Raw genomic sequence first — 16,611 nt, forward strand, 5'->3', positions numbered from 1 at the left:
GGTACGGTGACCAATACTGGACACAGTACTCCAGGTGCGGGCGCACCATTGCCCTATACAACGGCAGGATGACTTCTTTCATCCTTTCTTGTGTAGTGCTGCTGCTGGCAGTTCCATCGCAGCTGTATTCCAGTGGTTTTTTTTTCCTACCAGCTTTTTCAGCATGTAGGAACCCTGTTCTAAAGAGTCCCGGAGGATGCTTTTTTCGCCAAAACCTTACACTTGGCCAATAGGAGCCAATTTTGTCTATCCTGTTACGCCAAAATGTGTCATCTTCAAGGCCTGGGGCTGGAGCAAATGAGACTGATCATTTTGCAATCCCTTTTAAGTAGGATTTAATCCAAAGAATTGAAGTGAGTGGCGGCGTAGTTCAGTGGTTCTCAAGGTGCTTCTGGGAGTTCAGCAGCCAATCACGTTTTCAGGGGCGTCTGGAACAAACAAACATGGGGGGAGAGTTGCCTATATGTAGTGTTTTCATTGCGTCAGTGCAGGCAGATTTATCACATGAAATGCAATTGCGGATATCCTGAAAAGCAGATGTGTTGGGCGTGTCCTGAGAATAAGTATGCTGCCGAAAGAAGTGAATGAGGCAGGAGGAGCTGCGTTGACCTTGACGCAAGGTCATACGGGCTTGTGATGGCAGAGCATTCATTTGCCATACACTAAGGCCCTCTTCTATCAAACTACGATGGCGGTTTTTAGCATGGGGAGCTGCGCTGATTGGGCCGCATTGCTCCGGACGCTCATAGGAGCTCGGTGAGTGTCAGGAGCAAAAACCGCTATCGCAGTTTGATAGAAGAGGGCCTAAGATCTGATTTAAACCAAAATATGATAATCGAAGAATAAAAGCAAGAATTGTTCATTATAGAGCAGGGGTGTCCAAGTCTGTGCTCGAGGGCTGCAATCCGTTGGGGTTTTCAGGATTTCCCCAATGATTATGCATTGAAAGCAGTGCATGCAAATAGATCTCATGCATAGTCATTGGGGAAATCCTGAAAACCCGACTGGATTGCGGCCCTGGAGGAGGGACTTTGAGATCCCTGGTCTAGACTGTCCTAAGAGTGGGCTTTGCTTCTACCCAGTTTGAAACTTTTTTTTGTCTACTTTCTTTAGCAGGGGTTGTCCGGATTTCCCCAGTGAATATGGCCCTGCTTTCACTGGGGAAATCCCTCTCCCCCTGCTCGACGGGCTGAAGTAGTGATTTTGTGCCGTCGCCGGGCTGCACTTGGAGGCTGAGCCTGACATTTGGAGGAGCGCGCATGCGCACTCGCTCTTCCCCGGCCGCCGAAAGAGGAAGCCGCTTTGCAGCCGAGTCGGAGCCCAACTTGCGGCCGGCCTTTGTGCGGAGGAGTCGCCCAGCGCGCCTTGGTTTGGGGACAGCGCGCGTCTCGCTGCGGCGCGATCAATGCTCTTCATGAAGATGGATCTGTTGAACTACCAGTACTTGGACAAAATGAACAACAATCTGGCCATTCTCTGCTACGATGGTAACGACGTTTCCTTACAGGGGGAGGGGGGGGGGTTGTCTTTTGCAAATGCTTTAGGGGAGCAAATATGGGGCCGGGGACAGCTAGATCCAAGAAAGGATTCTTCGATTCACGGGAGTGACACCTCTGTAAGGGACTTGTGCAAATACAGTAGTTGATGGGTCTTCCTTTGCTTTTCACTGCAAGAAATGCAATTGTATTTACTTTATTGTCTGGCTAAAAAGATCAAGAAAGATCTGGGCTTTGCAGTTATGGATTGAACGCACTTGAATCAAACTCTCTTTTGAATCTACGTGCAGTCTGAAGAGGCCAGAATGGCCTAGTTTTTAGAGTGGAAAAAAAAAAAAGCAATTCTAAGCTAATTGAACTTGGCAGTGGGACTCCTCTTTTTTTTTTCTCTCTCTCGCTCTCTCCTTCTGTAACTGCATGAATACATGGCAGAAATGTCTTCTCCCTCTTAATTTGTTTTTTTACTTTAAAGAGCAAGGATTTAATGACCAGGGGCAGGTGATAACATCTTTTGGGCTTTTTTTGAACTTTTATTCTGAAGGAAAAGAGATCACGCTTCCAGGCAGTATGGCCCTGTTGAGCGGGAAAGTATATGGCGCAAATGGCTTTGTGAGAGCCTAGTAACAACATCTCTTTAAGCCAGAGAAAATACTGTGCCAAGTACAGCGTTTTTCCATTCTAGTGTAAACCTAGTGACCAAGAATTGCAGTTAAACATGGCAAATCTCATTAGCAGAGGAAAGAAGCGAATATTTCTGTGTTCTTCAATATCTTTGACTGTAAGCTTTACGGCAATCGCCTATCCTGGTAACAGACTGACACAAAAGTTTTCTCAGTGTCTTTTATGGCTGAATCTAGTGCTATGTTGTAAGATCTTTGTGAGAGGCGCTACTTCCTCCCTTCCCTCTTCTCTCTCCTGCTACAGTTTAATTTAGCAGAAGTGACTCATACCCAATAGTGTCTTTGAAAATAGGATAGCTGTCTGAGACCCGGCTGAAGGAACAATTATTTTACGAGCCGTTGTTTAGTTTTAAACATCTGTTGCTGTTTTATGATTATGGATGTTAACATTTTGTTTTTAAGACCAAAATAAACGAGGGGGAAAAAAGGCCAGCTTTTTTACAGTGTTTACAGGAAGGTGTGTATGCCAGAGTGGTTGTAAATGAATAAGTAATGGTCACATCTGCCTTTCGAACGTGGGGAAGAATGCTTTTAAAGAACTGCATTACATGTTCTTTCAAAGAATGAACACAGCGGAAGTTGCTACTCTTTGGAAAGAATTTAGAAAATTTGCACGGAATGATTTTTTTCTTCTTCTAATGTTAATTCTGATCATGGGTGGAATCAAAACAAGAGCAGCAGTATGGAAACTTCTACCAAGAAAAGATACTTGAACCAGTAGCGTACACTCGTCCTGCAACAAAAAGCAGTTAGTTGCATAGTTGTCTGGTGTATCTTTAATACGAGAATGATTGCAACGGCTGCGCTCCAAGCAGAATCCAAGTGTGAGGTTTATTTATAGTTAATGGCACGTATGAAACTTGAGCCCAGCATCCTGGCAGCATGTTTGTGGTGCGTTGGAACAGGGCAGAAACAGTTTTACCCATCCGTTGATGCTGCAGATTAAGATACGCTTAACTGAAGTGAGGTGTAGAGATTTTAAGGTAGCTTGCCAGGATCGTAGACATGCAGAAACGGAGCACGATGGAAGATAAAGAGTGTAAGGATCCAGGAAGAGAGAGGGAGAAGTTGTCCAGGTACTGCTGATAAGATTCCGATAGCTATTAGGGGGGCAGTCTTTCTCAGGGCGCTGGCACCCCTCCTGCTCTCTGCCCTCCCTTCCCCTACTGTGCATGCGCCCCCCTTTCCCCCATACCTTTTTAACGTCAGTGTGAGCAGCCATGAACATGCTATTCGCACCTGCGCTCTGATGTCACTTCCGGAACCCACACCTAGGAAGTGGTTAGACAGCGCCAAAGCCGACACAAGCAGCAAGTTCGTGGCTGTTCGCACCAAAGATTAAAAAGGTATTTGGAAGGGGGTGGGGGAGAGGACGGGAAAGAGGTGCCACTGCCCTAGGAGCTGCTCACCCCTACTAGGCCACTGTCTAGATGCTGGTCACCTTGGATGTTCAGTGTCGGTATTGTTTTGAGATTTTATGGTATAACAGTCTATAAGATGCTGAATCCAAATTTTTCAAATATCCATGCACTGCCTGGCATGGAATATTTGGATGTAACTTTGAAACGCCGACTGTGGTGTTTGAATGTTAGGATGAGGGTATGTGTTTTCTGAGTGCCAGCTTTTATGCATCTGTATACTGGAGCAATTGTTCAAATTTCATTTAGGAATGTAACACATTCCACAAGCCACTTATACTCTAGTGCCGGGGTAATTTTATATAGCAGTCCTAGAGTCCACCCTTCCCACTCAGGTTTTCAGGATATCCACAATGAATATGCATAAAGAGATCTGCATACAGTGGAGGCGATATATGCAAATCATTCATGCATATTCATTGTGGATATCCCGAAAAGCTGACTGGCAAGGGATGCCCCAGGACTGACTTGGGAAACACTCTGCTTGATAACTTTTCTCCCAAGCGCCAAGCGCAGTGCTATTCCTAGAAAGCATTTTAATGCATGAGTTCACCACGTGCTGTTAGTGTACAAGCATGATTACTTAGCTGTCCTTTTTTAACAGTATACAACACTGTTGGCTTAGCCTGTTACAGGATGGCAAATCGATGGGGACCGGACACTGCGGTTAGAAGGCAGCACGTTACCACAGTCATTGTTGCAGTTAGTAAGAACATCCATCCGCACAGGCTTTGCACTTTGCTTTCACTTTGCAAGTAGCACAGGAAGGTGGTAATTCTATACTGGATACTCCGAGGCCGTGCCATAGGAGCCTATTCCGTAATGGACACTTGGGCGTCTAGGGGCCGGATTCTCAAAAAGCAGCGGGGCACTATTGCAGGCGTTTGTAGCAATTTCAGAAACATGAGTCGTTCTCAAAAAATCGTGCCTGCAGCGGAAAGTAGCGACGATTTGCTAAACTTACATGTGTTGAGTCGCTGGCGATAAGTGATCGGCACATGCGCAGAACGCGGGAAAAGCAACGTAAGAAGCAGGTGCCTTGTTTGAGCATGATATATGGTTGTAGCAGTTAGTCCCAAAAGCTGTTCGTGTCACAAAAACAGAAGTGTGGAAGATACGAAGTGCGAAGATATGAACCACAAAACACAAGCGGCTCACAAACGTCGATTTTTAACAAATGCGCCCTTCTCTCCCAAAAACTACTATAATTCAGGTAAATCATGTACTTTGTTTTTAATGTAGAATTCTATCAAATTCTAATGCCAATCAAGTGGAGAAGGCTTCATCAAAGGCAAGACAAATGATGGGTTGATCCGAAGAAGTTTTATCAGCCGGAAGCCCGAAGTTATAATGCCATTGTACAGATCCATGGTGAGGCCTCATCTGGAGTATTGTGTACAATTCTGGAGGCCACATTACCAAAAGGATGTGCTGAGAGTTGAGTCGGTTCAAAGAATGGCCACCAAAATGGTCTCGGGACTCAAAGACCTCCCGTATGAAGAAAGGCTGAATAAATTGCAGCTATATTCACTCGAAGAACGTAGAGAGAGAGGAGACATGATAGAGACGTTTAAATATATCACCGGCCGTATTGAGGTGGAGGATGATATCTTCTTTTTTAAAGGTCCCTCTGCCACAAGAGGCCATCCGCTGAAAATCAGGGGTGGGAAATTTCATGGCGACACCAGGAAGTTCTTCTTCACCGAAAGGGTGATCGATCGTTGGAATGAACTTCCACCTCAGGTGATTCAGGCCAGCAGCATGAAGGATTTTAAAAGGAAATGGGATACACATGTGGGATCTCTAGGGGGGTAAATTCAAGGGGGTAGGGTTGTTGGAGTGGGCAGACTTGATGGGCTGTGGCCCTTTTCTGCCGTCATCTTCTATGTTTCTATCATGAATCACAGCCAGAAACACATAAGACACGGGTATCATATACGCGCTCCCCTAAAATAATATATATAATTTAAGTGAATCATGTAATTATTATTATTTTTTTTTTTATTAACCACTGTCAAAACACACACCAGAAGATGCACTTTTAACTGTACCGGCACCTGGTTTTTGGGTTCCTTTATAGAACACAAGCATAACCCCCAGCCCACTGTCATCTAGGTTCCAGCTAAAGTGTTGGTGGGCACCTGAATGTGACCTGGGCGCACACAACTTTTTCGACATTTATATTCGGCACTATCCAAAGTTCTAGGCGAATTACAACAGACGTACATAGCATTAAATGAAACAATAGACAGTTTGTGATAATTAACAAAAACACTGAAGCAAGACAATTAGACAGTGGGAGCACTCAGGAAGACCCCATAGGCACTTGACGTATTCTGTAAGCAATGTGCATTAGAGTCCTGCCTATGCTCCGCCCCTTGCAAATATGTGCTATGCCAGATCACACTATCTTGTAAATGTCTGCCGTGGATGAACCTGTGGCTTGTAAAATGTTCTCTTGTGTGAATGTTGCTTTCCTGTCATATAATGCAGTTCCTCGTCTTGTGGTCTGTTTTTATTTTGTAAACTGCTGTGATTTGCTTTTGCAACTTGTAGAGGTGCAATAAACAATAATGATAGAGTAGTGGCATATATAAAACATGTGCAACATAATGCATACGTTCTAGAGTATGTAATTACCCTTCACGTTATAAACTTTATTGTACTTTAGGGGCTGATACTAAATCCAGGTAGCACAGGGATTTTCAATCCATTCCTCTTGGACACCCCCAGCCAATCAGGTTTTCAGGATATCCCCCCAAATATACTTCTCTCTCGGTATTCGGAGGGGGTTAGGTGCAGAGCTGGACCGCGAAGTGTGAAAAATTGCAAATAACTTCTCGGCCGGCTCTGACCCACCCCTGCCTGCCTCCTGCGTCCCCTGGAACCTTACATGGTGGTCTAGCGGTGAAGTGGGGCAGGAGCGATCTTCCTATGCTCCTGCCTTGTGCAGAGCCGTCATCAGAATGGCTGCCGGGAGTTCCCATTGTAGTCTCGAGAGGATTAGGCGGCTTAAAAATAGCTCAGAAATGAAAATAGTTTTTTTTGTAAAAATAACCCAATCCGCAGATACTGAAACCGCGGAATCGGAGGGAGAAGTGTATGCATGAGAGTGAGTTTCTTACACTGAAGGTAATACATGCAAATTTATCTCCCGAATGTACTTGAGGATATCCTGAAAGCCTGACTGGCTGGCTGTGTCTGAGGACTGGTTGAAAATTCCTCCATTTGCTAACCCAGGAGTGGTCAGAATTTATACACGTGAAATGTCAGTACTGACCCTGGTGGGCCTTGACATTACATAATGTTGCAATGGAAAGAATCTGCTGAAATATAGTATTTCAAATCATGAAACTCTGGGTAATGTTTTCTGCATGTACTTCCCAGTGGTCTCGTGAGATGCAGGCCACGGATTTCTCCACCTCTGTGCTAACTGGGATAAGTTCCAGTGAGAGGGATACTCGGTGGCATTGCTCAGATCGGGCACTATCCAAACAGTGCCAGGTGATCTGTGGGCAGAGGTTTGGTGGAGTTAGGACAGTAAAAGACCATCTGGATTGGATACTGACATTGGATATCCAGGTGTTGGCACTGAATATCCAATCACTTAACAGCCAGAGCTAGCGTTTTACTTGACCTCCAGCCATTGCGGTTAAAATTTGGCCCATAACTTTTACAATCTGAAACCACTAACTGATTTATTAGCATTTGTCCAAGAGCACCATCTTCCCACATGTAAATGTTTAAAAATTGGGTCTATAGTACGAAGCTGCAGTAGCTGTACAGAAACTGGGCTGCTTTGCTGTTTGGAATACTTTATTGGCACAAGATGAGATTGATCTAAGAGAGAATAAGATAAATGTTTGAAACCACATAGATGCCATTTTCAGATGTTAGGTCTGCAATGTGATATGGAATGTGTGTGTATGTGTGTGATATATATATAATATGTAAAAAAAAACAAAAAAATAATTTTTTAAGTCGGCATGATGTTTTATTATGTTATCTTTGTTGCTTTTAATGTTCTGTAAATTTCACCAGCAAATATGCCAAAAGAATAGCTTTTACACATCGCATGTCTGCTGTTTCTTTACACATCGCATGTCTGCCATTCCTTTGGCATGGATTCCTCTGAATAATCTGTGGAAAGCACCCTGCTTTATTTTCCATGTGTCTAGCATGCCATTTTTAAGGCTTCTGTTTTGAATTGTATAGAGATTTTTCTTTTGCCTCTCTATTTCACTGGTCACTAGATTGTGTGGGTTTTAACCCTCCAGATATTAACTTTGTGTGTATAAGAGTCATGAACTGAAGTTTAAACACAAGTTTTTGATTACTTTATGTTTTCTGTTTGAAACCAACTTGGGTAGGAAGACAGTGGTAGGAGGTGAAAGACCTAGCATAGTTAAACTTGTGCATTTAGGATTGTAATCTGTCTAGATTAGGGATGTGAAATTTTGGTCCTAGAGGGCTGTGAACCAGTTGGGTTTTCAGGATATCTCTGATTAATGAATGTGTGAGAGTTTTACAGTAGAGGTAGAAGGGATGCATGGCTATCTTGCCCATATTCACTAGGAATATCCTGAAGAACTGATGCACTTGTGGCCCTCATGGACAGGAGTTTGAGATCTTTAAATTTCACCATGAAAGGAGTTCTCTTACAATTTTCATCAAAGACTAAAATCCTGGGGGTTATAATAGAACGTAGGGAGAGAGGAGACATGATCGAGACGTTTAAGTATATTACCGGCCGTATCGAGATGGAAGAAGAGATTCTCTTTCTCAAAGGACCCTCAGCCACAAGAGGGCATCCGCTTAAACTCAGGGGTGGGAAATTTCATGGCAACACCAGGAAATATTTATTCACCGAGAGAGTGGTTGATTCTTGGAACGAGCTCCCGGTGCAGGTGATCGAGACAAACAGCATGGATTATTGCAATTCTATCTATCTCAGCCTAACCAAGAAAAGCCTCCACAGACTTCAGCGGATTCAGAACGCCGCAGCTAAGCTTGTTTTCGCGAATAGCAAATTTGATCACGTCTCACCACTCCTGTCTAAGCTCCATTGGCTCCCAGTAATCCCCAGGATCCACTTCAAATGTGCGTGTTTGGCCTACAAGATCCTACATGGCATCCTTCCTGCCGTTATCCCTCTATCCTGGAACTCCCCAACCCCTATTTCCTCCAGATCCTCCCAAATTTTTAAACTATCCTTCCCTTCCATAAAAGGTATTTCCCATGTAGGCAAACTTGGGTCATCCCTCCCCTTTAGAATCACTGAGATCTGGAATAACCTCACCTCCCCTCTCCGAACCTCAAGCTCCCTCCAACTCTTCCGCAAATACCTAAAAACCTGGCTATTCTCAAAACTGTAACACTTCCCCCCTCTTAGGCCTCTCACCTTCCCCCTTTACACCTAACTCTTTAATCTCTCCACTGTAGTTCCTCTCTCATCTTTCTTCCTGTAAACCGTGCCGAGCTCCGCATTCGTGGAGATGGTGCGGTATATAAACCCAAGGTTTAGTTTAGTTTAGTTTAGCTAAGCCAAGGGAACCTGTCACCAGGAGTGGGATCCCTAGGATAGTAGACTTGGGGGTGGGTCAGCAGAGTGGGCAGACCTGATGAGCTATGGCCCTTATCTGCCGTCATCTTCTATATATCTATGTTTCTATAATACCCTAAGCTTTCATTCACACATTTCTAAGATGGTATCTTCGTCAAATCCAAACCTCCATCCGCTCATTCCTTCAGCAAAGTTCCCTTCATACTTTTATACATTCCCTTGTTCTGTCTAAATTAGATTATTGCAACTCCATTCTCGTTGGACTCCCGAAATATCAACTACACCGACTTCAATTAGTTCAGAACCCCACTCCATCACTGCTCTAAGTTTGATCATGTTACACCTCTTCTAAAATCAGAGCATATCCTTCCTTTCAAATTTAATATTCTCTCTCATCAGCTCTTATCAAGTGGACTCCCCTCCTTTTTACATAATCTCCTGGTCTCATATAAGCCACAAAGAACCTTGCGCTCTTCACAACAGTTACTAGATGTCCCTTCATTTTGACAATTTTTCCTTGACTTTCACAGGAACTCCTTATTTTCCATCATGCCACCTAAAGGCATAAGGTTTCTCATTGGCTTTCTGTTCTTAACTTCTGCAAAGTGCAAAATTTGCACGCAACCTTTCTATTCTAGTTTTCTTGACTCATGTGGGCAGATAGAGGATGTTTCCTTTCCCTAACGTATTGGTCTTCTACTCCCCCCCAACCTTTTTGGTTTTTATTGTAACCTACCTATCCCTATTGTAAACCGCCTCAAACTACTACGGCTTTGGCGGTATATAAGAAATAAAATTATTATTATTTTTCTCCTTATCTTTCTACAATCAGTTGATCGTCTGTGTTTTTGTCAAATTTTGTTTCCCACCCTTTTTAAATTTTTTACTCATTTTTATTATTATTATATGTTATTGTAAACCGCTTAGATTTACCTTGGTTTTATTAGCGGTATATCAAATAACTTGAACTTGATGCCAGCAGCTGTGACTTAAATAAAAGCAGGGGTATTGGGTGAACAAGCTTTGGGTTTGGTATTCCCCTTTACAGTTCAGTGATTAAAAGCTCAAGGTCATTCTTGGTGCATGGATTTCTTAGGGAAATGGCTGATCGATATAAATGCATACTCAGTTTTCTTGGTTCTGCATAATGGGTATTTTGGAAGTGAAAATGTGCATGTTTGTTAACTTAGTGGTTGTATTTCCATTAGCAGCTTGAAGATAAATATGGAATAAAAGTTTGTGTAATTGGCTTGCAGTATGGATTATTTGGTTCAGGACTGTGGAAATATAAATTGATATTTTAGTAAATATGATGGCAGAGATTCCAAGTTGCCCAGTTCCAGGTTAGGGATTTGGGACTGGCCTGGATTTCTAATTACTCTATCCTGGTGCATTATGGGACTATAGCACTGATTTCAGTGGATAGGATCAAGCAGCACAAATGCCACACTGCTTTGGGTCATAAGTTCAAAACCAAGACTGTCCAAAAATCTCCAGCTTGGAACTGGGTATCTTGGCATCTCTGTGATTGTGGTGGGAAGCCTCTCCTTGTTCTTCCAAGGATTATTTGTCCATTGCAGAAATAGCTATAGGTAGATTTACAGCTCTACCTCCGGATTTACGGTTTCCCTACACGAGAATTTGATTATTTACAATTTTTTTTTTTCTTCTTCATTTTTTCTTCTTTATGCAGGCTGCCCGAACCACCCCAGACCTTATCTGGTGGTCTAGAGAAGACGAGGGCAGGATCGATCATCCTAGTCTCCTGCCCCACACAGAGCCATCATCAAAATGGTTGCAGTGAGTTCCTGTTGTAGTCTCGAGACTACAACGGGAACTCACGTCAGCCATTTTGATGACGGCTTTACACAGGCAGGAGTATAAGAAGATCGCTCCTGCCCTGCGTCACTGCTAGACCACCAGGTAAGGTCCGGGGACGCAGGAGGGAGGCGGGGTTGGTCAGAGCCAGTCCAAAAACTTATTCACGATATTTCCCTGTTCGCGGGCCAGCTCTGCACGTAACCCCCGCGAATATGGAAGGAGAGCTGTTTTGTTTTTTTTGTTTTTAAGAAATCTGCCTCTGTTCTGTTTACTACCCTACATTTCATGAATATTGTTCTTTTCATTTTTAAATCTTTCATCGAAGGTGGAGTACAGAGGGTTGTGTTGACACAAAATCTTGATACTGGTACTTAATTTGAGTTAAATGAATTATCTCCTTTATTAACATTTGCTTGCTGGATAATGACAAGCTGGTAGTTTAATAGACTATGACTACAGCTTTTATTGTTCAACCTCTAGTGAGCTCAGGCATCAGGAAACCCGTAAGAGATCTGGGTCCTCACCCAGGTGAAAAGGCCATGGTGCAGTTCTGATGTTCAGCATTAAATGACAACTCTTGAAATGGGAACATCTGCAAGATGTTTTGCTAGGAAAACTCATTTTGTCTTGGCTTCATTCTCTTGCTGTGTTTTGGGGTTCCTCCCCTAAAATTCCCCCCTCCAGAGCCGAGATGTTAGGTTTCACCTGTTTCTTAAATGAAAGAGCCTAAGGATTGTTGCACACAATTTCGTTCACTTGGACTCTAGTGATTAACACACTTTGGCAGACCTGCGATACCATGATGGAGGGTTATTTGTTTATTTATTATTTGGATTTAGCTTACACGCTGTTTTACTTGTAGTTCAAGATGAATTATATTCAGATACAGTAGGTATTTTCTTTGCCCCAGAGAACTTAAAGAACATAAGTACTGCCATCTCTGGATCAGACCTTCGGTCCATCAAATCCGGCGATCCGCACACGCGGAGGCCCAGCCAGGTGTACACCTGGCGTAATTTTAGTCACCCATATCTCTCTATGCCTCTCGTAAGGAGATGTGCATCTAGTTTGCTTTTAAATCCTAGAACGGTGGATTCCACAATAACCTCCTCTGGGAGGGCATTCCAGGTGTCCACCACTCGTTGCGTGAAGCAGAACTTCCTGATATTTGTCCTGGACTTGTCCCCCCTTAGCTTCAGTCCATGTCCTATTGTCCGTGTCACATTGGAATGGCAAATAATTTTTTTTCCTGCTTTATTTTGTCGATTCCTTTCAGTATTTTGAAAGTCTCGATCATATCCCTTCGCAGTCTCCTTTTTTCAAGGAAGAACAATCCCAGTCTCTTAAGTCGTTCCTCGTATTCCAAGTTCTCCATACTTTTTATTAGCTTCGTTGTTCGTCTCTGCACCCTCTCCAGCAGTTTTATATCCTTCTTTAGGTTGGGAGACCAGTGTTGGACACAGTATTCCAAGTGTGGTCTGACCATTGCTCTATAAAGCGGCATTATAACTTTCTCCGATCTACTCGTGATTCCTTTCTTTATCATGCCTAACATTCTATTTGCTTTCTTTGCCGCTGCCGCGCATTGTGCCGACAGCTTCAGGGTCCTATCTATCAGTACACCCAGGTCCTTTTCTTGTCCGCTCTTACCCAGAGTTGCACCTGACATTCTGTACTCGTGTTCCTTGTTCTTTCTGCCTAAATGCATTACTTTGCACTTTTCCACATTAAACTTCATCTGCCATTTCTCCGCCCTTTTCTCTAACTGACTCAAGTCACTCTGGAGTTCCTCACTATCCTTCTGCGATCTGATTGCCTGGCATAGCTTTGTGTCGTCTTCAAACTTGATGATCTCACTGGATGTTCCTTCTTCTAGGCCATTGATGAAAATATTAACTAAGATGGGCCCAAGTACCGAACCCTGGGGCACACCACTAATCACTTTCTCCCAGTCTGAGAACTTCCCATTTATGCCAACTTTCTGCTTTCTGTTCTCCAGCCATTTGCCTATCCATCTTAGTATATCTCCCTCTATTCCATGGCTTTGTAGTTTCCTGAGAAGTCTTTCATGTGGAACCTTGTCGAACGCTTTCTGGAAGTCCAAGTATATTATGTCCACCGGTTCTCCACTATCAATTTGTTTGTTCACGATCTCAAAAAATTGAAGTAAATTCGTCAAACATGATTTCCCTTTCCTGAAGCCATGTTGACTGGCTCTCATCAAGTCGTGTGTATCCAAGTGCCGGACTATGCTATCTTTAATCAGTGCTTCAACCATCTTTCCAGGGACAGACGCAAGACTTGCAGGTCTGTAGTTGCCTGGTTCTCCTCTTGATCCTTTTTTGAAAATTGGCGTGACGTTTGCTATCTTCCAGTCGTCTGATATCTGTCCAGTTCTAATTGACAGGTTGGCAAGTTTTTGCAGTAGTTCTCCGATTTCAACCTTTAGTTCTTTTAAGACTTTTGGTGAATTCCATCCGGTCCAGGGGATTTGTCGCTTTTAAGATTGTCGATCTGGTAGTATATCTGGTCCAAGTCCACTTCTACTGTGGTGAGGCTGTCCTCTATTACTCCTTTGAACACTTTCATCGCTTCTGGTATTGTTGCGGTGTCCTCCTTTGTAAAGACAGACACAAAGAAAGAATTTAGTCTGTCTGCAATTAGTTTGTCTTCTTTGATGTACCCTTTTCTTCCCTGGTCATCCAGCGGTCCCACCGCCTCTTTTGCATTTTTTTTTCCTTTTACGTATCTAAAGAAGAGCTTGAAATTTTTGGCCTCTTGCACTATTTTCTCCTCATAGTCCTTTTTGGCATCCCTCACCGTCTTGTGAAATTTAGCTTCAGATGAGGGAATAGAGGGAGAGTGTGACACAGTGGTCAAAGCTACAGCCTCAGCACCTTGAGGCTGTGGGTTCAAACCCACGCTGCTCCTTGTGACCCTGGGCAAGTCACTTAATCCCCTCATTGCCCCAGGTACATTAGATAGATTGTGAGCCCACAGGGGCAGACAAGAAAAAAATGCTGGAGTTCCTGAATAAATTAATGTAAACCGTTCTGAGCTCCCTTGGGAGAACAGTATTGAAAAGGGAATAAATAAATAACTTATCACAAAGAGCAATCATGGGATCTGAGTTAGGGATGGGTGCCTAGGAAGTATTTGTGTTCGTTTTGTTATCAAGCAAGTATTACAAGTGTGCATTCTGGGCACACTTTACGTGAAATGATGCCCTATTTCCTGGATTTTACATATGGCCACTAATTAACATTAGAATTTGTGCACAGCCTTTTAAGCATTTTCAATAAAGTGGTGTGTTTAAATTCTAATGAACACATCTGAAGCCCTGGGTGTTCCTAAAAATTGCATGTATTGTTATGGAATAGTCCTAATCTGCGCAGAATTTAGATACGGACTTTTACACCATGTTTTAGATGGCATAACTGTCGTACCTAAGTTTTAGTCATGGGGCCAGCCACGATGCATAATCTACAGTATAAATTATGTCTAACTTTAGACATGGTTTTGTCCGCTCCACACTGGTGCTTTTTTTTTTTGTGGTGCCTTATATAGAATTTACCTCTATTTGTATGTTCAAGGGTTTGGTCATGCGTACTAGTGCATGCAAGTATACCCCTTAGCAAAGAGAATGCCATGTATCCCCTAAATTCTATAAAAGTGATAAAAAAATTGCATATTCAATTTTGGTTATATACCGCAGGACCGTGAAGTTCTATGCGATTTTCAATGGTTAAAAGATGTTACAAATTAAGTAGCATTAACAAAGTTAGAAGCTAGTTATTAACAAGGCTAGAGATCAGTTATTGTGAAGTAGGATTGTAGAGGGTTAGTTGTCTAAATACTTCAGAACAGGTATGTTTTTAGGTGTTTCCTAGATTCCCCATAAGTAGTAGGCGTGAGCAATTGTTCCAGATCTTTGCCCCATAATGCTGCTTGATGTGAGAGAAGATGTTGATGGTGTTTTTTAAATTTACATCCTCTAACCGGTGGGGAAACAAAATTCGAGTGTGAGCTTCTCTTAATGTCTGTTGTTTGAGAAAGAGAAGAGGTCAGTTATATATTTAGAGGCTAAACCGAATAGTACCTTAAAGCAAAAGCATCCAGACTTAAGCTTCACGCGTGCCTCCATCGGTAGCCAATGTTGGTAGGAATGATCGAACTTCTTCAACCCAAAAATTAGCTTGACTGCCGCATTTTGCACCAGTTGTAATCGCCGCATATTCTTAGGCGATATTGCAGTAATCTAGTTGACTCTTGTATTAGGATTCTAAATGATGAAATATCAAAATACAGGGAGGGCGTCCACCATGTTTTCCTTGATGTGGCCTTGCTTAAATTTAGTTGTGGTTCCTGAGCATAAGTGCTATTTTCTAAACTGTGCCTAACTTTAAGCATGGCTTATAGAATAGCATTTCCTTTTGTTGGTGCCAGTTTTTTGGGCGCTATATAGGTAGATAGAATTTAACCCAGTGTTTGTTCTACTTAATGATATTTGTTTTAAACTGCCCATCCCTATTCCAAAACACTCTGCAACACCCATCTTGTCCCCATCTAATATCTACATTTTAATTTTTTAACTGTTAAACGCTTAGAATGTATAATTGGCATTTTTCTCAGGAATTTTAATAAACTTGGATACATTTGACCCCTCAGTTATAGGTTTGTTAGGTGCCGTTGACTCGTGTTTTGAGTCCTAGCAAAAGAAATCGGGTTTGTGCTAGTCTGGAAAGATCATTCTCAGGATAAGCTGTATTATATAAAAGCATTAGTGTCATATCTATGGTCCTCTTTTACTATGCCAAGGTAGAGTTTTACTGTGGCACAGGACGCTAAATGCTCCGATGCTCATAGGAATTTTATGAATGTCGGAGCATTTAGCGCTCCAGGCCGTGGTTGAAACATCTACCGTGGCTTAGTAAGGTGGGGAGAATGTGTTGTTTATTACTCTGATTTGTTCTTATTAAATGCTTCAAAAGTATTATGTCTCCCTTTTGGTATGCATTATAACAGCGGAACCTTGATAGGCCCGCTCCCTATATATACCTTTAACTTACATCCCACCACCTTTTTCCCTCTCACAAAAACACAACTCTACTTATGGTGAAAAATTAGCCTGTTTATTGGTAATTACAGATTGATAAATATAACATATAAACAGCAGATTAACATTATAACACAAGATTCCCAAGCTACTGTAAACCAAGTTATGGCCCCCCGACCCCGCCATGGAAGCAAGGATCTGAGAGGTGGCATGTCCCCCACATGCCCCATTATCCCGGGTCACCTTCCGGCCCACTAGGCACGGCTCCCAGCCGGCCCACTGCTCATCCCCTGATGAGCTCAGCCAGTAGCTTGGGATACTGCCAAGTCATCCCTACTTTGCACTCCCAACCGTGAATCCAAAGGGCGGACGGGCGGGAAAGCCGCCTCGGAGGGCCAGGTACGCCCTGAGTCCTCCTAAGTCCTGACTTATAAACCCCCCTCCCCCACCCGACGCCCTCCACGACCGCGGCCATTCAATGGCAGGTCTTCCCGACGGCGGGAAAGAGCCACCGGCCAATCTCCTGCCTCCCACTTCCCAGCCGACCCCGCGTCTCTGACGGGCTACCACGCGGGCC

The 16,611-nt window shown here is 43.2% G+C and overlaps 2 protein-coding genes across 4 annotated transcripts in view; both read left to right on the forward strand.

Annotated features, from left to right (window-relative positions):
• Positions 1-16,611, forward strand: part of TAMM41 (TAM41 mitochondrial translocator assembly and maintenance homolog) — a 330,305-nt gene that overhangs the window by 253,731 nt on the left and 59,963 nt on the right. The window lies entirely within an intron of this gene.
• VGLL4 (vestigial like family member 4) overlaps positions 1-16,611 on the forward strand; it is a 251,170-nt gene that overhangs the window by 100,450 nt on the left and 134,109 nt on the right. The window contains exon 1 of one of the 3 annotated variants that reach the window (XM_033926292.1): positions 1,271-1,487. The exons of the other annotated variants lie outside the window; for them this stretch is intronic. Coding sequence (XP_033782183.1) covers positions 1,406-1,487 — 82 coding nt within the window. The 5' untranslated portion in view covers positions 1,271-1,405. Of the gene's footprint in view, positions 1-1,270; positions 1,488-16,611 lie in introns of those variants that run through there. 3 annotated transcript variants of the gene reach the window in all.

This window comes from Geotrypetes seraphini, chromosome 17, assembly GCF_902459505.1.
Source record: "Geotrypetes seraphini chromosome 17, aGeoSer1.1, whole genome shotgun sequence".
Lineage (NCBI taxonomy): Eukaryota > Metazoa > Chordata > Amphibia > Gymnophiona > Dermophiidae > Geotrypetes > Geotrypetes seraphini.